At 40.6% G+C, this 27,575-nt stretch overlaps 10 protein-coding genes across 10 annotated transcripts; 5 read left to right on the top strand and 5 right to left on the bottom strand.

Moving 5' to 3' along the window:
• Positions 1–418: 418 nt before the first annotated feature.
• Positions 419–797, bottom strand: JH06_0375 (u6 snRNA-associated sm-like protein; the record flags this gene model as incomplete). Its single annotated transcript, XM_014674174.1, has 2 exons — positions 419–546; positions 578–797. The coding sequence occupies 2 exons, from the start codon at positions 795–797 to the stop codon at positions 419–421; spliced, it is 348 nt and encodes a 115-aa protein (XP_014529660.1).
• Positions 798–1,009: 212 nt separating this feature from the next.
• On the top strand, positions 1,010–2,131 carry JH06_0376 (hypothetical protein; the record flags this gene model as incomplete). The annotated part of the gene is given in 4 exon segments (XM_014674175.1): positions 1,010–1,058; positions 1,089–1,336; positions 1,354–2,027; positions 2,059–2,131. 4 exon segments carry the CDS (start codon positions 1,010–1,012, stop codon positions 2,129–2,131), a joined length of 1,044 nt encoding a protein of 347 aa, XP_014529661.1.
• A 1,885-nt stretch (positions 2,132–4,016) lies between these two features.
• On the top strand, positions 4,017–5,543 carry JH06_0377 (atypical RIO protein kinase; the record flags this gene model as incomplete). The annotated part of the gene is made up of 7 exons (XM_014674176.1): positions 4,017–4,093; positions 4,123–4,258; positions 4,291–4,484; positions 4,514–4,738; positions 4,769–4,885; positions 4,915–5,273; positions 5,305–5,543. 7 exons carry the CDS (start codon positions 4,017–4,019, stop codon positions 5,541–5,543), a joined length of 1,347 nt encoding a protein of 448 aa, XP_014529662.1.
• Positions 5,544–6,051: 508 nt separating this feature from the next.
• On the top strand, positions 6,052–7,527 carry JH06_0378 (methionyl tRNA mitochondrial-like protein; the record flags this gene model as incomplete). Its single annotated transcript, XM_014674177.1, is given in 9 exon segments — positions 6,052–6,114; positions 6,145–6,342; positions 6,372–6,779; positions 6,791–6,825; positions 6,912–6,980; positions 7,010–7,100; positions 7,134–7,256; positions 7,288–7,432; positions 7,463–7,527. 9 exon segments carry the CDS (start codon positions 6,052–6,054, stop codon positions 7,525–7,527), a joined length of 1,197 nt encoding a protein of 398 aa, XP_014529663.1.
• A 4,402-nt stretch (positions 7,528–11,929) lies between these two features.
• On the bottom strand, positions 11,930–14,283 carry JH06_0379 (hypothetical protein; the record flags this gene model as incomplete). The annotated part of the gene is made up of 12 exons (XM_014674178.1): positions 11,930–12,040; positions 12,071–12,170; positions 12,201–12,255; positions 12,286–12,637; positions 12,668–12,718; positions 12,749–13,128; positions 13,157–13,535; positions 13,567–13,761; positions 13,793–13,910; positions 13,941–14,106; positions 14,141–14,184; positions 14,219–14,283. The coding sequence occupies 12 exons, from the start codon at positions 14,281–14,283 to the stop codon at positions 11,930–11,932; spliced, it is 2,016 nt and encodes a 671-aa protein (XP_014529664.1).
• Positions 14,284–14,519: 236 nt separating this feature from the next.
• On the bottom strand, positions 14,520–14,938 carry JH06_0380 (mitochondrial carrier family protein; the record flags this gene model as incomplete). Its single annotated transcript, XM_014674179.1, is given in 4 exon segments — positions 14,520–14,553; positions 14,565–14,722; positions 14,753–14,801; positions 14,832–14,938. 4 exon segments carry the CDS (start codon positions 14,936–14,938, stop codon positions 14,520–14,522), a joined length of 348 nt encoding a protein of 115 aa, XP_014529665.1.
• A 682-nt stretch (positions 14,939–15,620) lies between these two features.
• On the bottom strand, positions 15,621–17,903 carry JH06_0381 (hypothetical protein; the record flags this gene model as incomplete). Its single annotated transcript, XM_014674180.1, has 8 exons — positions 15,621–15,765; positions 15,795–15,967; positions 15,997–16,028; positions 16,056–16,369; positions 16,400–17,406; positions 17,437–17,657; positions 17,688–17,833; positions 17,866–17,903. The coding sequence occupies 8 exons, from the start codon at positions 17,901–17,903 to the stop codon at positions 15,621–15,623; spliced, it is 2,076 nt and encodes a 691-aa protein (XP_014529666.1).
• A 182-nt stretch (positions 17,904–18,085) lies between these two features.
• On the top strand, positions 18,086–19,227 carry JH06_0382 (multidrug transporter permease; the record flags this gene model as incomplete). The annotated part of the gene is made up of 4 exons (XM_014674181.1): positions 18,086–18,325; positions 18,355–18,789; positions 18,820–18,875; positions 18,906–19,227. 4 exons carry the CDS (start codon positions 18,086–18,088, stop codon positions 19,225–19,227), a joined length of 1,053 nt encoding a protein of 350 aa, XP_014529667.1.
• A 1,561-nt stretch (positions 19,228–20,788) lies between these two features.
• JH06_0383 (hypothetical protein) lies at positions 20,789–22,157 on the top strand (the record flags this gene model as incomplete). The annotated part of the gene is made up of 7 exons (XM_014674182.1): positions 20,789–20,920; positions 20,951–21,043; positions 21,075–21,154; positions 21,185–21,242; positions 21,269–21,651; positions 21,682–22,041; positions 22,073–22,157. 7 exons carry the CDS (start codon positions 20,789–20,791, stop codon positions 22,155–22,157), a joined length of 1,191 nt encoding a protein of 396 aa, XP_014529668.1.
• Positions 22,158–22,714: 557 nt separating this feature from the next.
• On the bottom strand, positions 22,715–27,575 carry JH06_0384 (hypothetical protein; the record flags this gene model as incomplete). Its single annotated transcript, XM_014674183.1, has 2 exons — positions 22,715–27,345; positions 27,377–27,575. The coding sequence occupies 2 exons, from the start codon at positions 27,573–27,575 to the stop codon at positions 22,715–22,717; spliced, it is 4,830 nt and encodes a 1,609-aa protein (XP_014529669.1).

Consider the following 27,575-nt stretch of genomic DNA (forward strand, 5'->3'; position numbering starts at 1 on the left):
ATGGGGTTTCGACAAACGACTTTCGTCTTCATCTTCACTGCGATCATGCATTCGTTATTCGAATCGAGATTCGTAAACGTTGAAGTTGAGGTTTATATGCTAGAGAGATGATAGACTTACTAATTCAGCTCCTCACACTGAATCCAAATCATCGGATCACAGCACGAGATGCCTTGCAACATCCCTTTTTCACAGAGCATCAGAGTGAATTGTCATTGGACTCACTACCTAAGAAAGAACAACGTGATTTCCCTACACCTCAAAAACATGTGGATGGAGTCAAATTCGAACCCCACCTTGTTCATTCTCCATCTTCAGGAATTCAGTTACAAGTTCGGAATGAAGAAGGTCTATTTTGTACTCCTAAGTGATCTGTTTGATGCAAAGTCAGTAAACAAACAATCAACAGGAAAAACGATTATTCATAGGGATTTTGAATTTCTGTCATACCCTCTGCCGGATTTATGGTCATTATGGCGATTCCGCGACAAATCACAGTTCCAAGTTGTCGTGTTTCTCCCGACAATGAATGTGGGTCATCAAAATCTATAGATCATGGCAAGCCAAGACAAAATACCACGCAAGTATTCTACAGTATCATCAAGAACCAGATTCATCAGAGCATCGTATCCCTTCAATATACCTGTCACTATTCCGTTAAACAAATACAACAGCCAGCCAACACTCACGTCCACCTTGGAATTTGACTCGAATTCCCTTATCTTGATACTTTTGAAGATCAAAAATGAGTTGCTTTTGAGCCTACAAATTAAAAACAGAGAAAAAGAAATCACCATGAGAGAAGAATGATCGTGACGTATATGTTACTTACTACAGTTGGTTGAGGATAGAGAGACCTGATTAATAAATCGATGTCTCTGAGGATGCTCTACGCGTTTCGGAGAAACCTCCTTTTACGTAGTTGACTACGTGGCAATATTTGATTGGATATACTTATGAAACAGGGAAACTATCCCCTTCCTTATTCAAATAATCATATTTATTTCCAATGAATAAGGTATTCTACGCTACACTATTCCTAATTGCTGTTGCTACTTGTATAATTGAATGAGGGTGATTACGTATAGCTGCTTCTTTGAAGTCTGTGAGCGAAGTATCTGTTATTAAGGGAGCTAGAGATCTTCGTCGTGCCTTTAATGCTGCTCTGGCACGTATCATTGATTCGGGAGAGTTCTTGGAGATCAAGAACCGAACTGGAATGAATGAGGTTATTGCTTGCATTACTTGTGCTCCGGATTCAACGCAATCTGTTTTCCCTATGAAGGATTCTTTGACTGGACGAATGGTGGATATCATTAATGTAATGCTTATCGTCGTTTATTCATTGTGTAGAAGCAAGAGTTGGTTGTTGCAGGACTTCGTTACATCGATATGCCTGCTGGTGACTACGTTGCCGATCCTCCAGTCGGATTCTGGCCTGAGTATCTCCGAGCCATTGTCGCCAGGATTAATGCTTTCTATCAAACCAATATTCAGATCAAGTGGAATCTGTTCAGTAGTTCATCAGCTATTATGGATTCTGTTCGTAAGGGAGAGTCGGATATGACAGATCTGTATATGATTCTCTCCTCCTTCTACAATGGTAAGGATCGTATTGAAGCTTTCTCGGTGTCCTGTTCTCCTGGTGGATATGAATCTACTATGACAGTAACGCGTGCTTCAGGACTGCAGTCGATGGTTGATCTGAACAATGCCTTGGAGTCAGGAGACAAGCTGAAGATCGGAGCTCTTTCTTCTGCCGATTTCAGTACGGTTAAACCCTTCTTATCTGCAAAGGCCATTCCAGTCACATTCGAGTCTGTAGATGAGATGCGTACCCAGATGTTGAATGGAGAGATTTTGGCTGGTGTTACATCTACCAATCCTGGTGAGACCGAAGACTTCGCCACCTTCCGAAGCGGTGTTGTGTCGCCCCGTGCTGTGATGATGTTAGCTGATGCCGATGAAGTGTTGGAGCCTGAAACTGACAACACCCAGACTATATGGATAATTATTACCTGTGCTGTGTAAGTGGCTTATGTTGGTAGTGATGTTTAGAGGAGTTGTCCTGCTTGTTGTGGGTATTCTAGTTGGACATTTCTGCCAAAAGAATAAGAAAGCTCAGCTTTAAGATCGTTTAGTTATACTGTTTGTAACAAACACTCTACTTCATATTTGCCATCAAAAAGCCGTTAAGACTTCCTAAAGGTGAGGGACTTGGATTATACTCACTTTGCTGTGGACTACGCTTCTGACCCTGATTTTGTCTCTTCAATACAATTGTCTGCTGCTTCTTGCTTAGATCAAGGATAATCTGAGTATCTTGTCGAACACGAGGTACTTTTCGTTTCATAGCCGTTGCTCTCTTTAATTGGTTCACTGACTGTTGCAAACGAGAGTTGCGAGGCGATCTTACAGGTCTCACTGGATTGGCTCGAGAGGTCGGACGAATCTAATTGAATAGATGAAGTCAAATTGTACGTGTCCTGGCATGGAAATGCGACTATTCGGAACTCCTGAAAAACGACGACGATTCTTACGAGTTGAGGAAACTAGGATCACACATTCGTTTATACTCTGTACAATTTCGTACTCCTCTATTCTCATTTCGTTGGACATTTCGATTAGGCAAAGGTTGTCCTTTGGGAGGCAAATTCTACAAATTCAATCAAATTCAGCATATATACTTCATTTACAGAAGTTGGTTGCTGGGAATTCTGGTCCTTTCCGATAATCTCACCTGGTCGTTATACGACACCGAACTATCCATACTTATTGGGACATCAAAAACTTGCTCAGAACTCATAGTTGGGACGATACTAAGGAAGGAATGTTTGATTCCATAGCATTATTTGTTAAGGAATGGTAATGAATTGAACAATGGAATGGATTTTCTCGATGTCTTCACTCTATCTTCGCTCTTTTGACTGACATCATTGTTTCTGTTGGTAATGTCCTCCGATGAGGAACCATTAAATGGATTAATTTCCAAAACAAGAGAATGTAGAAATGAAAACTATAAGATCGCCATCATCAATTACGTATCCTTACACCTTCTCTTCAATCTAGGCGTGGATCGTGATCCAGAATCTTTTTGTTGGTATCTTTTGGAAGCAGGAACATTCCTTCGCCTATCCAGCTCCTGTTATCATGATTATCAATGCTGTCTGTCCTACACTTCAGTAAGAATTGACTTCCTAGTTCATTATAGGATTCTTGGTAGTTGGCTTCTTGTAAATCACTTCCTTGTACTCGTAGTCTATCCTATTTTCTCTCATCTACAGACCCAGTTACTATGCTACCTATCGATATTCCTTGCAGTATCGTTATTTCCAGTTTCTGACATAGGGAATCAGTATTACTTGTATGATTATCGTGTGCCCCCAAATGAATTCCTTTCTCACCAAATGCAACATGGGTTTCCCTTCAGAAGACTGCCGAATCTACGACATTCACTACATGTGGCCGATTTTGCTTGTACAAACACTCTTGTGTCTCGTTGTCATCGCTATCAAAACTGTTATGGTCCGTAGAGCATACTCTTTGTATTGGTACCTTCATGAATACAAAAGTCCACTTCTCAAGTACATTCATGAAGGACGATATCTGCATATCAACATTCCTACTGATGCTGCAAAGAATAAGTAGGAGACGTAATGGGGAGATGATGGATACAATACCGTTTGTTATCATAATAAGCACTACATGATGATTGCAAACAGCACGGTTGGTTGCAGACACAACAGATCCCTCCAACTGGAACGGCCATAGAATCATTGGATTGTTCTTCCATAATGAAAACATCCTCAATATATCTATACGTTAGACAAAGACTTCACATCCAACTTCATTCCAGGAAGAAATGGAGGATTCCTTCCTTTGTAAACAACTGGGAGGGAAATATTGCAGATAGAACACTCAAAGTAACGTGTTGACATTCAGAAACCGAGTATATGAAAGAGTGACAAAACAGGACCGATTTTGACGTCTTGTCCATTTTGCTACACATCCAGCGAATGGCCGAATACTCCTTATCAAGCAAAGTAGAGGCGGCTATTAACAAGCAGTTGGCGACTGAAGAAGAAGGAAAGGCGTATCTGCTTATTGAAGTGTTGAATATAGGTTTCGCCATACGGGTCGTGATGACCGTGCTACAACAGAGAATGTGATGGATCCTCGAACTCGTTTCATTCTCTACCAAATGCTCAATAGGGGGCAACTCCGTGAAATGAACGGATGCATTAGTACAGGAAAGGAAGTACTATTCATGCTCGTCAATATAATATTTAGGCAAATGTGTATCATGCAATCGGTGCAGAAGCTAACGAACTGGCAGTGAAAATCTACAAAACATCGATTCTCATTTTTAAGGATCGTGAACGTTACGTAGCAGGCGATTTCCGTTTCCGACATGGTTTCAACAAATCTAATCCCCGCAAAATGGTTGCAATGTGGGCAGAGAAAGAACGGCGTAATTTGGGAAGGTTGGTATCATTCATCGTCTTAACAACAGATTGCATGCTGCAGGTCTTCCAGTCCCTGAACCCATCAGTTTGACTCGAAATGTACTTGTAATGGAGTTTCTTGGAGAGAATGGTTGGCCAGCTCCGCGATTGAAGGATGTGGCTCTAACAAAGAAATCGTACGAACGTATCTATCGAAGACTTGTGTTGATACTACGAACAATGTATCAGGAATGTCGATTAGTTCATGGTGATTTGTCCGAATACAATCTGCTGTAAGACTTACAATTGTATCCTAATATTAGGTATTATCGCAAGGATATCTGGATTATTGATGTATCACAGTCAGTGGAGATTGACCATCCAAATGCTCTCCATTTCCTTCGGAATGATTGTAAAAATGTGACTGATTACTTTTCAAAGTAATAAAAGGAAGAATTCTAAGAAATAGGAATGGAGTTGATGTGATGACAACACGAGAATTATTTGATTTTGTTACGCGTTATTCACTAAAAGAAGAGGATTACGATGATGTTATCAGTCGGTCTATTGAGTATTCGAAGGAGGTGATGAAGAAGGGAACATATGAGAATGAAGAACAAGTATTTATGTCTGCATTTATTCCACAGAATCTGTTTGAAGTAGTTCATATCGAAAGGGATATTACAGACATGAAGTTGGGAAATATCGAAGAAATCTTTTATTCGGCTCTTACTGGTATTGATATTGCCATGAAACAAGCAGCAAATCGACAAGAAGAGGATGATGATGATGAAAAGGAATTGGAGTTTGAAAATGAGTTTGAAAAGAGTATATTGTGAATGAATGGGGTTTACAATAGATTTTAATGAAGAGGAGGTTGAGAAGGTGATTGAAGAGCATACTGTGACTCTCCCGTTACCAGAGGGAACTGGAGAAGAAGTGGAGGAGGAAAAGCAGTTCACAAAGAGAAATGCTACAAAAGAAGAGAAGAAGGCGCACAAACAAATGGTAAAGGAAAGCAAACGAGAAAAGAGAAAAACAAAGATTCCAAAAGCAGTTAAGAAGAGAGCTGAAAAGGTTGCTCGTATGAAGAAGTAGTTTTGGTATGTTTGTGAACACATTATGTTGGCAAGAGGAGTGAATAGAGTTGCTCGGTTTTGGAACGTGAATTGTGCGTTCTATTCAACCAAATCATTGAATGTTGTCTTTTTTGGTTCGGATGCCGTGTCTAATCCGACCTTGCAGCTACTTTTCAGTGATTATCTTCGTGAAGATGGTTTAATCAACAGACTGGAGGTATCGAATTGTTTCGCTTCCGGCTTATCAAACAGGTGATATGTACTGCAGACAAGAAAAGTAAGCACAGTAATGAGTTAATTGAATCACCTATCAAGTATTTTTGTAAGAAGAATGAGATTCCATTCACGCAACTTCCGGTTATGCCGTACTCTCTATGTATTGACTGTTCTGTAGTAACCACACATTGAAGAACTGGCAGCCTCCCGAATCAATCCTATCCAAACAGTTCAACCTCTGCATCGTTGCCTCCTTTGGGTTCTTCATCCCTCCACATGTAATTTCCTGCTTCAAAGATGGAGGACTGAATATGCATCCCTCTCTTCTCCCCAAATATCGAGGTGCAGCTCCTATTCATCACACTATCCTCAATGTTGATTCTCTCTAATCCAATGATCACTAGAATGAGTCCAAAACAGGAATTTCAGTAATTACTCTCAATGACAAAGTGATCGATTCAGGGAAATGTTTGTATCAGAAAGAGGTGGATGTAGATCCAATGATGCATTTCCCTCAGTTGGCCTCCAAACTAGCCTTGGAAGGTGCCATGGGAATTATGGATACTATCTATAATATTGATACAATTACACCATTTGATCAAGTGCTTATTGAAATTGTCTGTAATCATAGGATGAGTCAAAAGCAACCCAAGCGCCGAAGATAACAAAGCAAATGTCATTTGTGAATTTCAACGAGTCAACAGCAACCAATGTATTCTGTCTGTTTAAGGCGTTGAATTATGAGTATCCTTTGCGTGTTCTATGGAATAATCAAACGGTGTTTCTAAGATCAATTCTACCTCTAGAGGAAGCAGAGAAACGACCTAAAAACCTACCAAATGCTGCTGAATTCCAACCGGGAAGTGTTATTTATTGCAAAGAGCGGAAGAGTCTGTTGATCCGATGCAAAGATACATGGGTGTATTGTGATGAAGTTCAAATTCTTCCAAAGAGTCGGAGCATCACCGCAAGTGTGATTCAACACGAGTTCAGTGATAACCAACAACAATTCAAACTCTTTTCTGGATATAATTCTGGTGTTTGTTATAGAATTGTGCTTGTAATACCTTCTCGGATCTAAACGGGTATTCTGCTTGGTATTAGAGAAGAGAACAATGAGTAGTCCATATCAACAAGCAATGTAGTATAATAATAATGTCTGTAATTTTAGTGACGATCTGCCACCAATCGATGTAATGGAGAATCGTGTTTCGCTGACTGCTATTGAAGTTGGCGAAAAGTAGAAGGTATGGATTTATTTCTATCTAGATCATCCGAAAATAAGATATCCAAAGAATGTATTGAGCGAATTGGGAAACTTGTCACGGATTATCAAGTTCGTGTTGAAGAAACAGATGCTGTTGGTTCTACTTGTTGTTGGTCTGAGAGTTAGATTGTCAATATCGAAAAGAGTATATATCTCTCTTGTGATGCAACTTGTCAAAATCTTGTAATTCTTGGATGTAAGGTGGACTATAATGACCACATTCTCCAGACGAGTGATGAAGATAGAATTGTATTATGTGGTAGGTGGTTTTCACTCCTAGAGTGACAACAACTTTGTTCGTTTTGTAAAACATATGTTATCGCATTTGGTAGAAAGAAAGCCAAGTGTAGCAAGCATTGGAGTGCAGATTATGGCTATTTCAGATTATACTTGTCATCAACTTCTGTCGAGTGACTCTGGATCTGGTAGAGTCAGTTGTATATTTTAATAGATAGATAGTGTTTTCATTACGCTTCGTCCAGAAGAGCCTGTTTCCTTACACATCCATTCTCACTCCTAGGAAAATCAGACACGGCCACTGGCCAGTCAGAACCTCACAGTGGCTGCTCATTCTCGATTCATTCATTGCATTGCTCAAGTCAGATTCTCCTCCTTCTCTCATTGTAGGCTTCTTCTGTTATGGAAAATCTTTGTCTTCATCCTGCTGAAACATTTGAGATTGTCCAAATTCGAACCTATTCCAGTCAAGACCAAGTAACCTCTATCTCGTCATTTTATCTCTAGTTCCTCTCTAGCCTCAGTTATATGGATCTTCCTCGTCATTCACTCTGTGCATCCTCTTCCATGTCCTTTTCACAGCGTGAAACTATTCAATTGCTGGACTGTCTCGTGAATATGAAGCGAGGAGTCGTACCTGAGAGCCATGAGCACATGGTCACACGGTTATTGCGATTAGGTGATATTCGAGAAGAAGGAGGTGTGAATGTGGTTCATTTCTTTTTACAGACCGTTCTGGATGATGTGGCCTCAGTTTGATCATCATGAACTTGTAATCACTAGTTGGCACAATCACGATCCCTGAACTCTCAGGCTCCTCCGATGGTGGTGTCACATCTCACGACAATGATGACCTTGATTCATTCCTTCAGTCTCACATTGCCATCACATACCAATTCCATCAAGTATAGTGTGAGGTTCCATGATGAATGTAGAACTGCTGAACGATATCATATTGAGTGCTTAGAAGACAATTTGATAAAATTGAAAGAGAAAGTCAGATTTCTGGAATTGCATAAATAGTAGTATGATATAGAAAAAGAAAAGACTGTAATTCTGGAGGCCGAAAATAGTCAGATAATAGCAGAAATAGCGAGTTTGGGGATTTGTCCAGTTGATTCTTCGCTCACTCTATCAACAGCCGTATCAGCTCTAATCCAGCAATATCAGCTCTTGAAAGAAAAGCAGACACACCAATGGATCACAAAAGATCTATCTCAGGCTCTGATTCAGATGAATGAGGGAACCCAAGAAATTAACGATGGGAAAGCTGAGTCTCCTTCATCATTGATAGATTCGTGTCTTAGTGATGAAGCACAATCAATGCTGAGTGCGAATCTCCTCAAACTCATTGAGCAAAGAAAGATGTCATCAGATTCCAATTCAGATTCACTGAATCAGCAGCTTCTTTCAGTAGGACAGGAATACTCAATTAATCTGTAGTGCATCTGCAACATGCATGAGAATCAAGTCACCGAATTAGAGGAGCAAGTGCACATACTGTCAGCTCACTGCAAAGATGCAGCTGCACTACTCTCGGAAATCGATGAATTGAAAAAAGCGCGGGAAGAATTGGCGGGAAAGTTAACAGATGCAGAAAAAGAGATTTTAGAGTTGAAAGAAGAGAATGTGAATTATTTGGAAGCAATTCAAAATTGTGTGAAAGAATGTGAACAGTGTGTTCGAGAACTCCAAGAAGTGAGAGAAAGGGAAGCAAGTCATCAGACTCTTCTTAGCGAAATACGAGTTAATTTTACAGCTCTGCTACAAGCCTATTTGACTCAATCACAATATCAACATTCTCTTGAACAAGCTTGTCGATCTCTAGAATCCCTATTGAGAGACATTCATACCAAATTGTCTCCATCTGACTATCCTGATCTATTACAATGTCTCACTAACACACTCACTCTAATGAATTCATTCATTCAATCTCTTGCTCTAGTACCTTCATCTGATCTTGATGCACTGTTCCCTGCATCCATCATGTCTGATGAGACTGATGCTAGTAACGGGGAAAAGGAAATGTTAGCAGAGGAATTACGCCGAGTGTGTTGTGAGCGTGTGGCTCTGGAACGAGCATGTTTGGAGAGTAGCGAAGGTGAGGGTGAGGGAGAGAAATATGGTGAGCCAGAAGAGATTCATAAGGAGGAGTATGAAGTCTGTGTTGAAGGAGAGAATGATGGATAGAATGCACTTCAAGCAGCCTTAGGAGAATACTCGGTAATGATTCAAAAACTGTCAAGTCTGGATTACGCTCATCATCTGACAAGTACTTCAATCACACTTCTAGTGAGTCGATTGAATACAAATCGACAGGAACTTCTACGCAAACGGAAGGAACGTGATTTCCTACAACAATTAGTGAAACGATTAGAAGAGGAAGTGAGTCTTGTTGCGTGCGATATTAGTGATGAAGCTAGTAACAAAGGGGAAGTGAGTGAATGAGAATGAGAAATGATTTTCAGATCATCTTCCTTATCAACCGTTTCACAACTGTTAACTATGCTTTGAAAGCACGAATGCAACAGCTTCAACTTCTTACACATTCTATGCAACCACTCTTACGAGGATATGAAGTGCAGCAGGAAGCATTAAAGCGGATGCTAAGGAAAGAAGAAGGAGAGAAGAAGGTGATGCGTGCAATGGAAATACGTGCTAAACAGAAAGTCACTGATGTGAAGCATCTTCGAGTAATCACAGAGAATCGATTTTAAGTGATAGACTCTCATTAGTGATCTTCGTCATAATGAACGAGCTCAGGCTGTATTGAGTGTAAAAGACCGTACTCAGGGTCTGACACGAGAACCAGAGGTTCGAAGTGATACCAATAAGAATGCTCCTCATCACGTTAGAAGTGAAGGAATGAATTTATATGTAGACCCGGAGTACTTCAAGCATGCTTCAACATTCTCATTCACTCTCTCTTACTCTTGCTCCTTCACCCTCTTCAGAACAACTCAATCAGCAATCCCAAACGCTCCAGCAGCAACTCACACAAGCAATGGATCAGGCCACACAGGCTCGTCACAACTTTGACTTGATATCGTTGCAATATGCACAAGATCAAGAAGTGAATGATAAACTGGCGAAAGAAACAGAGGCATTGGAACGACAATTAACCGCGGTTCAGAAAACAGATCCTGGAAATGAAGTTAGAGCGAATGGAATGAAGTGATGACTAGAAGCGCATCAGTTCACTTACAATGACTCTCGCATCCACACGCAAGCAGTTGAATCAAGTGGCGGGAGAATTACGTGCACACGAAGAATCAGCGTCAAAACATTTCAACGATTATATCGGCTGGCGCATTGCAACAAGACAAATACAGAAGCGTTTGACTCAAATAGGCACTTTATCTGATAACACTGTTGCCATTGACAATGAAGTGGAAACTGTGGAAACCATGTTAGGTTGAAATGAAAATTGGATATTAGTGTAGGGAAACTGAAAAATTGTGAAGATCGTATGAGAGAAGAATTTCGAAACTGTAACACCGAACATGATGCACTTCTGAACAGACTGTTGGAACCAGTGTGAGATTGAAAATAGACTTAGAAGTAGATGTGTGAGACGACTAAACGATTATTAGCAGAGAAGGATCAATTGATGGCGAAATTGGCACATCTTCAGGAATTGAAAAAGTCCACTCCTTTGGATCCCAAACAGGAACGATATGATGCGGTCCTTCAGGAGTTAGAAGTTCTGAGAATGTCAAATCCCAGTATGGATCCAGATTACCAGAAAAAGAAGGAAAAACTGTTACAAGAGAAAAAGTCCCTATTTCAGTACCTAGAGGAATCACCATTCAATTCACTGTCAAAGAGCATTGCAAAAATCCGTTCTCGTCTTACGGCTATTCAATTGCAGATCGAAACAACGGAAAAGAAACGTGAAACCAAAGTGCGTGAAAATGAGAGGAAGAAACGGTTAACCGACGAAACTGTCATGATGGCAGTTCAGTCATTAAATGCCTGTAGACAACGTTTGAAGCGTTATGAAGAACGTGTTAGAGAGGTAAGTTGAATCTAATGAGATTGATCACCAGAGATCGATCTCAGCCATCGACATTTATGACTTCTCTCTTGAAGACAAACAGCAAGAGAATCTGTTTGATTTGTGTTCAAATCCAAAATTGGGTTTGCAAAATGATGAAGCGAATGAACCTACTCTTACTGCACAAGAGCTGATTCAGGAGGATTGTCGAAGATTGATTCAATTAGACCAAATAAACATACTTGATGGTCCTGATCCGGATCATTCCACAAATAGTCACAGGACTGATTCAACGGAAGAAACGGAAGCCACAGCACTGGAAGACATGGGAGCAAGACAGAACATGACACAAGTTGTGGTATCGAATGGAAATGATGATCAATCTGTGGTAAGTGTGAGTGGTTATAATGGTATGTTTGTGCGATGGATGGAGAATGATGAAAGCAAACGATGTTTGGTTTGTAGGAGATCATTCAGATGGTGGCGACGTCGACATGTAAGTATAATGAAGGGAGATAAGTCTGTAGCATTGTCGTGTCTGTGGACGTTTGATATGTTCTTCATGCAGTCCATATAGAAGAGAATTAAGCTCCGCTGGATATCAGAGACCAGTACGTGTATGTAAGATGTGTAATCAGAATATGAAGTAAAGTGTTTGTTATGAGAGAAGATGGATTGAAGAAACATGTTATTCCTTCTTCACATCATTATTAGAACAAACATATGAACAGAACATAAACTTATCCCTCTTACCTGTCAACATCTTCTTATATCGATTCGTTCCCACGATACGTTCTAACTATACTTCAGATCTATCTCCCTTTTTTACCGTATACGTATCATATCGAGTATATAACACAGTCACACCTACACTCAATCGTTCCTTATCACTTTCTCTTTCATTCATTCCATTCACAATATCCGAATAACTACTCTCATCACACTCAATCACTTCTTACAATTCAGGATAACTGGGAAGTCCCACAAAATACACAGAATGGGCTCCTTTTATGTCTACCTCTCATACTCTCCTCTCATACTCACTCATTCGTTTGAAATATTGGAAACGACCACTGAATAAAAGAATCCGAATTGTGCCATTGTAAAAATAACTCCGATTTCGGAGATTATCAGAATAGTCTAGGTATCTGTCAATGAGAAGTACTGTTAACCCATACTCATCAATGATACCACATTCCCGCTCATCACAATTTTCCATCAACAGACGTTTCACATATATATATTCGAAGTAATTGTCACAATATAGCAGTATTTTGGAATACGCAGAATTGTTCAGAATTTTCAACACATTTCCCTCCAAATACTGAATCTTGTTCTCATTGATTTGTGAAGGTGAATCACATTGAAGTCGGAGGAATAGTTGACGAGGAGGTGACTATGAATGAAGAGAGATCACATCATCTACCAAGATGTCACTAACAGCTCCTTCATAATAAGGACGAATTTCTAAACGACTCTACGACTCAGACATTGATTCAACTCCTACAAGGATATTAAAACAACTTCTATGAAATAAACCAAGAATTGTGGAATTGATATTTTTTCCCACAAATATGGTTTGACGCATATACTTCTGGAAATCACTTAGATAATATTCCCGAAGCCTTGAATAGTCTGTATTTCTATCACGTGATATGGTATGGTTCATAGCATCAACCACCCCTCGAAGATGATCCACATTCTGCATGCAAATCATATCCATTCCATAAATCACACCAATTTCAATTGATGACAAATAGTCAAATCCCCGTTTTTCCTCTAATTGACGCAATGCCAGAGGTGAAGCCAGAATCAGATCACTATTGTAGAAATCTGAATATAACTTCACACGACGTCGATCAAAGCTGACTCCGATACGAAAGCAATCTAATTCGTAGAATCTCCATTCTCCTACCATCATTGTTACCTGGGAAGAATTGCTTCCATTTTGGTTGCTTTTCTCCTTCCGGTTCAGGTTCCTCATCGAATTCTTCTTGAAACTTGGATTTGCCCAAAACCTGGGTGTTTTTGGGCATTAGAGAAAGAAGTCGATTTACAAATGAGAAGGCATAAAAACGGAATGGAAGAAGTACAAGAACCTTTGCACGTGTAAATCCCTGATCCTGATAAGAAGGAATGGAAATGGTGGCATCAAGGTCGATGTCCGAAAGAGGAACAAATGGCTTCCCTTCCTTCTCTGCTTCCTTCTTACGAATTCGTTCGTGTGTTTGCTCATTCAATAATCGTTTCCTTGCCCGAATTGTGTTAGTATGGTCTGTTTCTATATCAACTGCCTTCAATTATATCCTTCCATCAAACACCTACCTTGAGAAGATGATTCAACACATGAACACACAAACTCGTTAACAGCATGTCATTATGATGATTCGAAGTTGCTAATTCTTCATCTGAAGCATATAAGAGATCGCTATAGTGAGAAATGGCTTGATATAGTGCTTGTTGTCTGGGATCTTTCTGTAAGGCTTCAAAATGAGATTTTAACTGTGGCTCCAGTCGAGCCTTCCAATTAACATGATCCCTTTTAACATACCTTCACCGGAGTAAATGCAGTACTTGAGAGCATTGAACTAATGTTTTCAATTCCATTCGTTGATACCTTGCACTGAAGTTGATCAGCAAGAGAAATTGACTCCAATGAATAGGAGGATCTATAAGTCAATATCACAAATGGATCCAACAAAATGGTATCCGCATTCGCCTTGTCTTGATCGGTAAATGCACGCTTGTTAAACCATTTCTGATAGGGATCACCGACAATCTCCTTTTCTTCTTCCACACCGAAGGATGGCAAGTCCATTTCTTCCTCACTCTCAACTCGTTTCTCTCCCACATCACCAAGTTCCACTACAATTATTATCACTCTACTATCAACAAGTACAATCATTAGCAGAATCTACTTCCTGAAACTCTTCCTTCCTCTTCCTATAAACCATAAAGTCTTCTCCAAACAACCTACAAATTCTTCTTTATCTTTTTCTGGTCATGACCTTCTCTTCGATCGGTCTTCTGTCTCTTTGCCATTGTTTCCTGCTTTGTAAGTTCATCCTGTTTCTCTTATTTAAATATCTATGTTGAGATCATTATTTCAGATCCGAAGTAGTATAGTGGTTAAGTATTTCCGCCTGTCACGCGGACGACCGGGGTTCGATTCCCCGCTTCGGAGATCTCTTTTTATTCTGGGAATCTAATTCCCAACAAACATGCTCTAAAGGGATTTTTGAAGTATCACCTCCACAATCATAAACATGATGGCAGCATTAGGAACGGTTCTCAACACATGGGCCTCGTAACCTGCATATAACCCTCGGCATCCAGACTGTTTGTATAGATTCTTAAACGAAGATATCAGAGTTGCATACTCTTTTCCTTCTGTCCGTTCTCGCATTCGTGTTCGAACCACCTCATGAGGATAGGTGAGGGTGGTTGCAATGAGCTTGGCTGCAGCAGCAGTCCCAAACAACTAAATATCAAGTCCTAGACATGTATCAACTTGGAGTTTCGATGGATTGTCTCCTAATTTGCGCTTAAAAATATCATAACTAGATCTCATTCACCTCCTTCAGTCAAACCATGTGAATTGGATAGCTGTTTCTGTCAAACCGAGATAGGATACCGATAAACCTCGGAAGAAGGCACGAAGTCCCTCTTCCCGGTAGATTCGACGAACTGCATCCATAATCCCATTATAGTTTTTGAAACGAGTATTCGTTGTAGCCTAAGGTGAAGGAAATCTATTGTAGATTACCAAAGGATATGAGTTCAGGTTCCTTGTTGGTTTGAAGCTGCAATCGTGTTTTTACAACCCAAATAGGGTTACTGATAGTGACAGCAGTAGCTCCAGCAAGAACACTCCGAATGAGAGCATTCATAGTTGGAGATATAGAAGGACAATACTTGTTCATTGGTTTCTTTGACGATTCATACACTAAGAAATGAACTCCTCGAGAGGGAGCAACACTGCAGATCATGATCTGAACATTATTCTCGATTTGAGTTCATACAAAACACCCTCTCCATAAGGAGAAAAAACCTTCGTTCCGAACTACAGTTTTCATTCCTTTCCAAACCCCATTTAAACCTCCATAACGAGCATTAAATGTGGACTACGCATAATCCAAAATACTGAGGGAAACCTGATGACGAGTCTTTACCAGATCCAAAGGACAAGTTGCAATCACTCCTATTCTTCACATTCCTCCCTTACAGATACCGCACGTCGAACCGATTACTCCCGCCAGAAAGTTCTTCAGTGCTCCTCCGGACCCTTGTTTTGCACTCATCACAAGGAAATAAGGAAAAACAGTAGAAACGTGGAAACTACAATCGTTCAATTTGAACAAACACCTATCTAAATAACACTATTCTTCCTTCTTGTTCCATAGACGATGATGAGAGGAAGTTACGAAATATGACTTGATGCCGTCAATAAACACCTGGATGAAGTGATAATCGTTTTCTTCTTTCTTGGCAAAAGCAATACACTTAGAACAATGATGATCCAGTCTACATTTCAACGTTCACATTTCTCCTACAAGACATCATGGTCAATTCTACAGCAATTAAAACAGAGAATCTGTCCACATTCTCTGCAATGTCTTCGACGATTCAAAATTGAAAACTCCCTTCCACACTGCATACAATGCGTTACAGTAGAGTTATGAAGGAAGAAGGAGAGATGATGTCGATTCGATGTCAAATGAGGATGCTACGTTGAAATCCGTTAGGATAATATACCTTAATCCCTTCAAGCTGATCCAAGATTTGCTCTGCAACAAACTGACTAATCCTACTACCTCCCTCTTTCTCATGAACACATGCATTCACTAAATCCTTGATATTTCCGTCACTGACTATTTCCTGGACATTTAGGAGGATAACCAACAGCTTCCAGTTGCCCATACTGAGCGCATAGTGAGAGGGATACCAGCCATATCCGTCACATGTGTTGATGATCGAACAATCCACCTTCAGAAAGAGTCGAACCAAATCTTCATTCCTGAGAATCAAAGCTTCATGAAGAGGAATTCGGGAGAAAGGCCCTTGATGCTGAGTGAGCAACGTAGGTGAATACGAGAGCAGTACTGCGACAGTGCATTTGTCATTACTTCTAAGGATGAGATAATTCATCATACTCTACCGAATCGCATACCAGAGAGGCGAATAACCCTTCTGATCCACACGAAGTGGATCACAACCAGCCATGATCAGCAGTCCACAGAGTTGTGATCGCAGTTGCGGGTTTGAGACATAGGCTTCACTCTTCACAATAAGATGGAGACATGAATCTCCCTCTGCAGTGATCTCACGACAGTCAGCACCATAACCCAGAAGCAGACGAATGAATGACTCATTTAATAGTATACAGGCGATGTGAAGCGGGGAGTAGGTATGTGAGAAACAGCTCGAGCTGAGGTTGATTTGAGACGAGAGAATGTTGACCACGGAGGCGTAATTAGCAGTTAGTAGACCATTTATCAATGTGAACGGAATCAAGTCTTCAGAGGGATTGATAGTCGATCCAAAATATCCCCAGATTTTTGGCATCTTTCGAAAACACTGGTGTAGAGCGTTAGACGGAAGATATGTAAAGATGGCTAACGAAAAGAGACTGGTGAGTTGGAGGGGAAATGGAGAGGATTGTGAGGACTGTAGTAGGTCAGACACAGATCGCAACAAAAGTAGAGCGCATCGAGGTGAATTGTTCAGCAAACTGAGATGAAGCGCGGTTAATCCATCTAAATAGTATTGCTGAAATTCAGGATGATTCCGATTGTGTGCCACATAGAGATGATCTGTCGTTTGATTATCATCAAAGGACTCATCACTAAACAGATTCCCATAACTTCCAATCACACTATTATAAGAACCACATTCCTGAAAGCAATGAATGGATGATGATCTACGACAAGTGGTTGGGTGGAGAATCACCAGATCTCTGATCTGTTCAATACTATCCATCATACTCCACAAATTGCCGCCAAGAGGGAGATGCACAGGAAGATTCACGGCAATGTGCTGATGGACTAACTGTCGTACTCCTGTTTGCTGGTGACAAATACATGCAATGTGGAGAGAAGTCATGCCAAGAGCATTTGTCAATTGGTAATCAGTGTTGGTCTGTTCGTGAATCGAGAATAGGTCGCCCTATTCCTAATTCCGGACAATATCTCATACAATATCTTTGCTCCAACTATCACAAGAAAAGTACGCTACATGAGCAGGACGATTTCCTAACAAATCCACTGCACCGATATAAGTATTCCATACAAAGGAATATTTGGTTTGAAAGAGAGTGAAAAAGTCATAATCGCCGATCCATGCAGCTATATGAAAAGGAGTAATGTACTGCAGATAGAGAAAGTCCTGAACATCCACAATCCAGTCATCTTCCACTTCTACTCCTCAACTACCGAATCATGGAATACGCTTATCATGTAGACGCATGATTCCCTCTTCAAATCCCCTTAATTCAGTTGCAACCACATCTGTGGGAACATTATCGAAGAACAAATGCCATAGTCGATTAATACTCTCTTTCACATCTTGCGGACGGTCACTCTTTGACAAAATACTAAAATTCGTAGACAGTACAAAGAAGGATACCTTGGAGGCAATCTTGATAACGAATACAATTCTCGCATTGATGTAACGTATAAACCCACAAAGAGCCTCTTCTGATTCAACGAAAAGAGTGTATCGATGAAATCACGAATACAATCCGAAGTTGGCATAACCTGATCACCAAATGTCTTCTACAGACAATGTATAGACGATTCCAATAAAAAGTACTACCTAAACAGGATTATTACTGGCATTCTCTTCTATGTTTGTACCAACTAGTGTTCCCGTTGCATTGCTTATGAGCATTGGAGCTGTTATTGGATGGTCAGCTCAAGCTAACTGCTTGGTTAACCTTGACATGACTCCTGGCGTTTATCACTTTGACTTTATTATCTGGCGCACATTATGGTGTTTTGTGTTGATGCTTCTCTTTGGAATGCGATGGTGTCCTCCAAACAACGATGACTCCTTCGAAAACATTCGAAATCTCTTTTTTGCACCAGTAGATTTTATGGAAATGTTGAAGTGTAGACGAAAGAACTATGGACACATATCGCTGGAGTGACTATAGCTGGAATAACAGATATGCTTTTCCAGGTATTCCTGTTTTCGGGAATCGATGGAGGTGGTTTATCGAATACTGTTCCTTTACAGATTGGTATTGGTACTCTTTTTGGAACCTTTTTCACATGGCTCGTGGATAGAAGAGCTAATTTGGTTTTCTTCATTCCTGGTGTCATTCTGAATCTGCTAGCTGTCGTTTTTGATGCTCTCACTTATCACTTCTTAAACAAAGACAACGCAAAGAAGAACGAACAGAATTTACTCGAAACCGGAGAGCCAGAAAAGCCTCGATTGTCGACAACACAAACTGTTCTCATCTGCGCTACCGGAGCTTTGATGGGTATTCCATTTGGTCCAGGTACTGCTATGGCAGGTAGAGAGCCCTATGCTCTTTCTCCATATGTATTCTCTCCAATTCTCTCTTATTCATAGTCTTTAACCTTCTTATTCTCCTTGGTTGGACTCTTAACAGCACCTCTCTTTTCCTAGTCAGTCCTTCATATGATGTTCATTTCTAGTCTCCTAATGCGATTCCCCTTCCAGGGACCGAAATCGTCGTTCAAGGACTGGTGGAATCTTACATGGCGTCAGCGATGGCCAGCAATCTGGGGAGCACTCTCTTGGGCGCTGGGAACTGTAGCGTACAATTTGGCTGGACCAAGTCTTGGATATGCCGTCGCCTTTGTGATTGGTCAGTCGAATCCTTTTATTTCTTCGTTATTTGCCTTGTTCTATTGGCATGAATTCCGTAATGCTGGAGCAAAGACATGGGTATGCGAAGTCTGTATGCTACTCTTGTATGCATCCTCTATTGGGTTGATTGGCCTAACGCTCAATTAGTGTTGTTTGTTTGAAACATTCCCGCGGGAAAGAATCAACGAAGTCAAAAGAATGAGGGTACGGAACGTAATTAAGATAACAATCCTGTTGTATTTAGTTTTGACCGTGTACTATTCAGCATCTAGTCCGTTTGAAGAGAATTCAATCACTCTTACTGTTGTGAGTTAACGTGGGTTTTTATCTTGTAGATCCCTTACAATGAAAGTAAGGAGATTTGCATCAACAATAGTTCAGTCTTTACAGATATGTGGAATGAACGGTATCTCCATATCGATTCAAGTCATGGAAATTACTCTTTATACTCTAAAAAGACTGTGATTATTCCAATTCTTAGTGACAAACATGTGTCAGATATCATCATGTACTTTTGATTCCTTCTCCTCACATCAAGTCGAAACAGTGGTAGTGATCCGTATTCACTGGATCTTCGGATGTACTTCGCTCGCTGTTACATTATCCACAATGAGAGCCCGACAAAGTCAGATCTCCATATTAATGCAAAGACAACGCGCTGTAAAAGTTAGTCATAGATTCTTATCCTAGCCTTATGTTTGGTCAATTCTATTGTGATAATATTCCTTTGTATGTTGTGTCTCTTTTACCCAATGTAATCTTTTTATCACTCTTTTCATCTAGATTTCTGGTCAAAGAGATACTGTTTTACGGAGCAAGCATTTTGTGTCTTATCGCTACACTCACTTCCTTACTCACCTATGTCGATATGCACATCTTGTAAGCTTCATTTCTCTTATTTAATCCAGATCATTACCAGGAGTGAGTGTTTTAGTGGATTGTGTTAAGAATGCAATTCCAGTTATTGTCTTCTATTCCTTTTTCGTGTATCATATTCTCACCTATGTTTTAAGAATTGCATTAAATTATTACCACTTCTCCATTAACGAATTTCATCGTATCCCTCATATTGTTAGTTTCATTGGTCCTTTAGTGTGTCAATATCAAGCTTGGTCTCTATTGAGTCTTCTACTCATCTCTAGGGTTGTTGGCGTGTACTGTGTGATTGTTCTTGTGATTCTTCCTTTCAACCGCGATGGTATTTGGATGTCCTTCTTCTTTGGAAGCATTCTATTCCTTTTAATCACTTATTTTGGTAAGGAAGCTCTTTGGCGGGATCTGATGAATGGAATCATTGTGGCTACGTATTTGTTGACAGTAGTTCCATTTGTTTGGAAGAAGTAGGAGTTGAAAGATGTTCTTTTCTGTAGTGGCTTCTATTACCTTCTCTTCCCATCTCCGAGTATTCGTACAAAACGTGAGACAGAAAAGAATCTGAAAACAGTTGTTGATGACTAATATGTTTGTTTTATTTCACAGTCTATTTGACCATATTCCCAAAATAGTCACGATTTTCCAAGTTGTTCTGACTCCATAATGAAGAAGAGGATATCTGATGATACATGCTTTTTTGCTTGTAGTATCCTGTTTTGAAGTCCTATTCAGTAGACATTCCTCTTTCTTTTCATTAGTTCAAGTAGTTATGGTATTTCATACGGACCTTATATAACTCATGGAACATTTATGAGCACCAACAAATTGTATCTTTATGGTTCGGAACGACGATCTAAGAAGTAACACTGGTAGTCGTCTTTCCCATAGGATAAAGAAATCGCGTGTCAGTGTTCATATTCGAACAAACAAAGGACCAATACATGGAGCAGAGAATTGTACTGTGGAAGTTATAATTTACTGTTTTAATGATCAATAGGTATTATTTCTGGATGATACTGCGTTTATGTTTCTCGGTGTGAAGAGAAATGCTAAGCAGAAATACTATTGTTGTACCCGTCAATTGATATCGGTTGGATGTTAATCGAAATCATTAGTTGTAGAGGAATCAATGTTCAACCCTTGGTCAGGTAATTATTCCGTCTAACAAAGGATATATTCGCAATACCTTCTATTCGTTAAAGTAACTTATTTTGGTGTGAATTCTCTGTAGAGATAAATCAACGTCCATTAATGTTGTATTTGATGTCCCTTCAACAGGAATCTATTATGTAATCGTAGCAGCGTAATGATATAGAACTACTCACAAGGTAGATGTGATGCTCGAACTCATAATGTCACATTACGTGGTAAGGTCACGGTGAGGAATTTGGGAGGACATTTACCAGCAACCTCACTTCCACTACTTTCTTTGAGCAAATTCTTGACAATCTTCTATTTCATCTGTAATGGTGTATGGGCTGTGTATTCTATTCTGTATCGCCACAGATTAATAACCATACACTATTTCCTAATCACACTTACGTTTTTCCTTTTCTTCTCTCAGTTCGTTTGGTTTTTGGATCTTCGCTATTTCCATGCTCATGGAAGTTTCCTTGCGGGATTGCAATTTATCTTCCTCCTTTTACAGAGTCTTGCGATACTTTCTTTTCAGTGTCTTCTTCTCCTTATTTCTTGGGGGTCTTTTTCTTGCGTTTGGTTGATTTATAGACTTGGTATCACACGTGAGGCAGTTGGTGAACACATTTGCAAATTGTTCGGATTCTTTCTTATTTCTCTCCCTCTGTTGTTTATCCAGGAGAAGACAGATGTTTTGAATGATTCTGTGCTCTCTGCTAGGTGTATTTGTGGATGTATTCAAAATATTCTCTTTATCAGCTGGTTTTTCGTAAATATTCAGTCCCTGAAAAGTGAATTGGAAAGCAAACACCAGCATAAGAAATTAGAGCTTGTGGGTCAGTTCAATCAGATTCTTGTTTTTTCTCTTGTTTTTATCGTGGTTTCCATCTCAGTTTGGGTGTATCAGTTAGTTTCATATAACCGGGATCGTTACTGGCAACAGTGGTGGTTGTACTGACTGATTGTTTCGTTGATTCTCTAGTTGGACAAGTGGTCTCAGTCGGTTCTTTGAGTTATGTATATATTTATATGTGAGTGTAGGGGAGAGAAGGATGGATGAATTCTAGTGTATATGGATGATATCCCAAACCAATGATTATGTGGATCGGCTTGAAGTATCGACAAATGAAAATACAGAAGAAGGAGAAGGGATAGGTTCGTTAATAGAAGAAGGAAATAGCGAGATAATCCAAGTTAAAGGTTGTGGAGATTCATTTCAACCAATGATTATGGAATCATTTGTTTGTTAGGTTGCTCAAACGAGTCCCTAGAGCATGAGTGGATGTTCGGAAAAGTCAGTATTCTTTTGACCAAGATCATGAGTCAGACAACTACCAGTAATATTGATGCAAGACTCGAACGTCTTGAAATGAAAGATACTGCTATGTAGGAATACGTGCTTGTCGTTGATCTCAAGAACGGGAAACCGGATCGTCGAAACGTGTTTTGATAAGTGTGTAGAATCGATGCGATCCAAGCGGATGGGAGGAGGGGAAATCCAATGTGTTGAGAATTGCACAACCAAGTTCCTAGACTTGACAAACCGCCTTTATTCTCGGTTTCAAGAGATCCAGACAAAAGAAATGAGTCAATCATGACTTGTTTGAAACAAACACCAGGCAAATTATACACGAACGTTCTTCGAATTCTTGCCTCCCTTGGCACCAGCACGAGCCAGTCTCTTGGCTCCGTTCTTCTTACCCTTATTCTTCATACGAGTCCAAATATAGAAAGCGGCGATTGCAGCAACAATCAATACTACAATTACAAGCACAACAACCAAACCCGCAGAAACTCCGCCACGTCCCTTATATTGAGAGAGCTCAGGCTCCTTCATAAAAGCGATGGAAAGATCTGAAGTGAAGATGGAAGTGTAGTAAGTAGCCAAATCAGATACCAGTCTACTTATAGACGCGCCCAGAGCGACCAACACGTTTGAGGCGACATCATCGTTAACAGTAACACGGACCCATACAGCCATCTTCTCCTTGGTTCCCATTTCTTCACTTTGATACGTGTCAGTCACGTCCTTGATCTTCCACACATCAACACTGTTGGTATTAACTGACAAGTAGGATGACAAGACAGAAGCAACAGCCACAGATCCGTCACTCTGCATAGCACTCAATGACACAGGAGAAATCACATAGACCACATCGAGATAACTTATACCCTTTGGAGGCTGCTTGGATCGACACTCCGACTCATCGGCAGTACCCCAATTTGGTTTCAACATATCTTCACTGCAAGAACGGTACCGTTCACCAATGTATCCTTCAGGACAATCCACAGTCACTGTGGTACCTGAGGCAGTACCAGGATAATCACCATCCTTTGGACAATAGCTCAGACGGCAAGCTTCCAAAGCCAACTTCGAAACGGAAACCTGAGCCACACCCGATTTGGAACGATTCACTTCAAATTTGTATTGTCCGTAGGAGTTCATATGATCCATCATCATGAAATGCTTCTCTTCAGCACGACTCTCAAACATCTCATTCTTCTCATACGAATACAACTTATCCCACGACACTCCATCATTACTTCCATAGACAGTGAATCTTGCAGGATCACGACTATCATCATCAATAGATGAACCCACAGTAAGACGGTTAATCCATTCGACATGATCAAAATCATAACTGTAGACGGTCCAAGCAGGAAGACCATTTTCTGTCCACTGAGTCGTAGCATCATCGTCCCAAGCCTCAGCAGCTGTTTCACCTTCCTTATCGTAGAAATTACTCTCTCGAATGGTACCGCCTGTTGAACGTACCACACAATCACCAGCCGTATAAGACACATAACCATTCCATTGAAGAGCACCATTGACTCCAGCAGCACGGTGCAATTCAACAGCAAGGACATTCTTACCCGTCTGCAACAAATAACCTGCAGCTGTTCCCACACGAATCAAATAACCATCAAATGAGCCTGAAGCCACTGTGGTGTAGGAAGGAGTACCACTTCCCATGTTTCTACGATACACTTCCTCGTTATTCAAATAGACTATAATACCATCACGATAATATATGCCAAACTCCACCACAGGATACAGATCACCATCAGTTAATTCGAATTCGTGAACAAAGTACACCCCATTCTGTGTCCAGTCACCCAAGGTACCGAAAGTCATCGTGTTCCATGAAGATCGATCGCCATTAATGGTATTCCAATCACGATTTGGTCTACCACTCACCAAATACTTCCATTCGGTTGTCTGAACACCACTCTCAAAGTTCCATGTCTCAATCTGTTCCTTATATGAAGTACTTCCAGAATGATTGAATGTCCAAGTACCAAGAAGATTACCATCCTCATCAGTGGCTTGTACGTAACTACCAACTGACCACCCATCACCATACGTGTCTTGAAGAACAATTTGATATTCACCAGGAGACATACAGAAGGTGGTGTAATAATACAGATAAGACAACAATAAACCACTCTGATACCAAACAGTATTACCCTGACGTAACTCCCATGACTCTTCAGTACCATATACGTCTGTTACTTTCAAGAATGTAACAAGACGCTGACCAGCGGCAGCAGAACACTCACCATAAGTAACAGTGAGTGTAGTACTTGCAGAACCAGCAGGACCGGTAGCAGTAATAGTGTAGACTTGTGTACCTGAGCCAGAAGCGATACCAGTCATCATTGGATAACCAAGATCAACACTGACAGAACCAAAAGAAGGAGTGATGGTGATGGAGCTATAGCAACCATTCAAAGTCACTCCAATTGTTTCAATATAATTGCCAGAGTAAGCTGTAAGCGTAGTCATTGAAAGAGTGATTTGAGAGAGAGTAGTAACAGTAGTAGGGAATTGCATAGTATCATAATAAGGAGCATAACCCACATCCTGATAGGCATAACGATAAGGATAATAAGTACCATCATCCTTTGTCACCTGCCAACGACATCCATTATTTGTATTACATGTTACATAGAATGAATAGGAAGCGGCTGAAGCAGGATTCACACAGAAGGTTGCCATACCATCAGTTTGAAGAGTTGTTGAACAAGACATGCTCTGAGCATTACCTTCTGTATCCATACTGTCCACTGAACATGTCTGGATTGTGGTGGATCCTGTGTTGACCACAGACACAGTTCCTGTACCACTACGGAACCATACGTGAAGGAATTCACCAGTCCAACTTACACCATTCGTCACACCCTTACAACCAGAGACAGACAAAGAGATAATGAGCATAGTGGAACCAGCGGAGTTGGTAGCTGTGATCGTGTACATAGTAGTCGAAGAGCTGTGAGTGGGTGTACCACTAATAGCACCAGTAGCAGCATTTAGAGAGAGGCCTGCAGGGAGAGAAGGAGAGACAGTAAACATATTGATAGGGGTTCCTTGACTGTTAACTACGGTGATCTGTGAGATAGCTCGAAGAGGAATCAGAGTAACAGGAGTAGCAGCATTGATCGTGTTACCCTGATAACTGTACGTAAGACCACTGGGAGCCACAATACTCAGAATATCAAAGCTAATGACAGTCTCAACAGTAGAAGAACCACTGTTAGCACTGATTGTATACTTTGTCATAATCTGAGGATTGGATGGAGTTCCAGAAATACGACCAGTTTGAGGTGACAGAGTCAAACCAGTAGGAAGTTCAGGGAAAATACGATAATTTGTAAGGGAAGATACAGAGAAGAGAACAGGTTGATTATCCTCAATAGGAGATCCAACGTAGTAGTGAGTCTGTTCATTACGATAACTGAGAATACCCGTGGGAAGATAGAATACTTTGTTAGCAGGAACAACTTCCCAGATACCACCAGGAGCCTGCCATTCAAAGACAATACCCTTGGTGCTGGACTTCTGTTGATATTCGACACGGAAGTAATAGTATCCAACCTTCGAAACAGCATATGTGGCTTCTTGAGAACGATAATAGTGGCAGCCCCAGAATGTGATGATAGCCTGTTCATCAGCACCAATCAACTTGCAACCATCATCACAAGTGAGACGTAGTCTCCAACGACCAATAGATTCCATTCTCAAATATCCTTCCCACTCCATGTAAAAATTGGAGCTGAAATCACTAGGGAAACCAGACCACACAACAGCTTCATCAACCTCAGGATAGTTGATGTTATCCATGATGGAGACTTGAGAGAGACGAATAGCATTACCAGTAAGCATATTATAATCGCACATATTGTTTGTATCTGTTACTACGTAGAACTTTGTACGGAAACCAGTAATCATTGTACTGGATATAACAATAGAAACTGTTGTACTGGCAACACCATTCACTCCTGTTGCAGTTACTGTGTATATACCTGAAGAGGCAACAGAAGGACGACCACTGATATAACCGTTCACATCGATGGTCATTCCTTGAGGAAGAGTAGGAGAGATTGACCAAGAGACAGGGGCTCCTGATGCGAGTTGAGGCATGTAGTAAGGCAGATCTGTGTTCACATATCCAGCGATAAAGTCATATGAAATGAAGGTGGGTCCACGACCTCCCACACGCATGTTCTCACTGTTCACATATTGACTCTCTAACTCCAATTCCTCAGATCCATACTTCACATACAGGGATGACCATGAATTATACTCGAAGAAACGAATCACAATCAAGTGACGACCCACAGTCAGCGTGGTACTGTTCAATGTTTCACCGAGAGCACGACATGACTCACGGGAGATGAAAGGAGAGTTAATATCATCAATGTAGAGGAATGCACCATCATCTGAACTCAGAGCGAAGTTATAGACACCTTCTCGAAGAATCAATAGATAGGTGTAAAAATAGGCAGAATAATAGTCAACGAAACGTCTATCCAGACCAGGCCAAGTATTATCAACATTGTTATCAGTGAAGTAGAGTTCATTGACAGTCTGACAAAGCTGAGCAGGATTCTTGTAGAAAAAATCGAAATCAGGAACCTTGCATTCGGTAATCGTCTTCCAGTAGCATCCAATAGCTCCACGAGCGTTCATTTCAATCTGGTTACGAGCACGGAAGGTGAATGTCGTCTCCGTAGAACCGAAGCCAGTGGTAGTGGCGGTCACAGTGTAAACGATATTCTCATTGTTGAACTCTGTTAGACGACCACTGATGGTTCCGGTAGCTGGGTTCAGAGACATTCCCTCAGGAAGAACTGGGTTGATTCTGAACTCATTGACGGCGGCATCACAATGAATTGGAATGGGTTCCATCTCAATATCTGTGTAGAGAGTCATAGAATCGAAACCATAGCTGCAATAAGTGGGTTGAGCGTATACTATAGTTATATGGGGAACAGAGACACTTACCTGCAATTTCAACAGTGCTAATCCAAGCATTATAGCCAATATAGAAAAGACGAGGGTTCAAGCCCTCCTTTGGTGTTCCCGAAATCGTAACAGTGTGCTGATTTCCGATAGAAGTAATTGAATATGTAAGACCAGCAGGTAAATCAGGAGTAATACGAGGCGTATAAGACATTGTTACAACGCAGGTAATAGGCTCCAT

This window comes from Blastocystis sp. subtype 4, assembly GCF_000743755.1.
Source record: "Blastocystis sp. subtype 4 strain WR1 chromosome Unknown seqid_0015, whole genome shotgun sequence".
Taxonomy (NCBI): Eukaryota; class Bigyra; order Opalinata; family Blastocystidae; genus Blastocystis; species Blastocystis sp. subtype 4.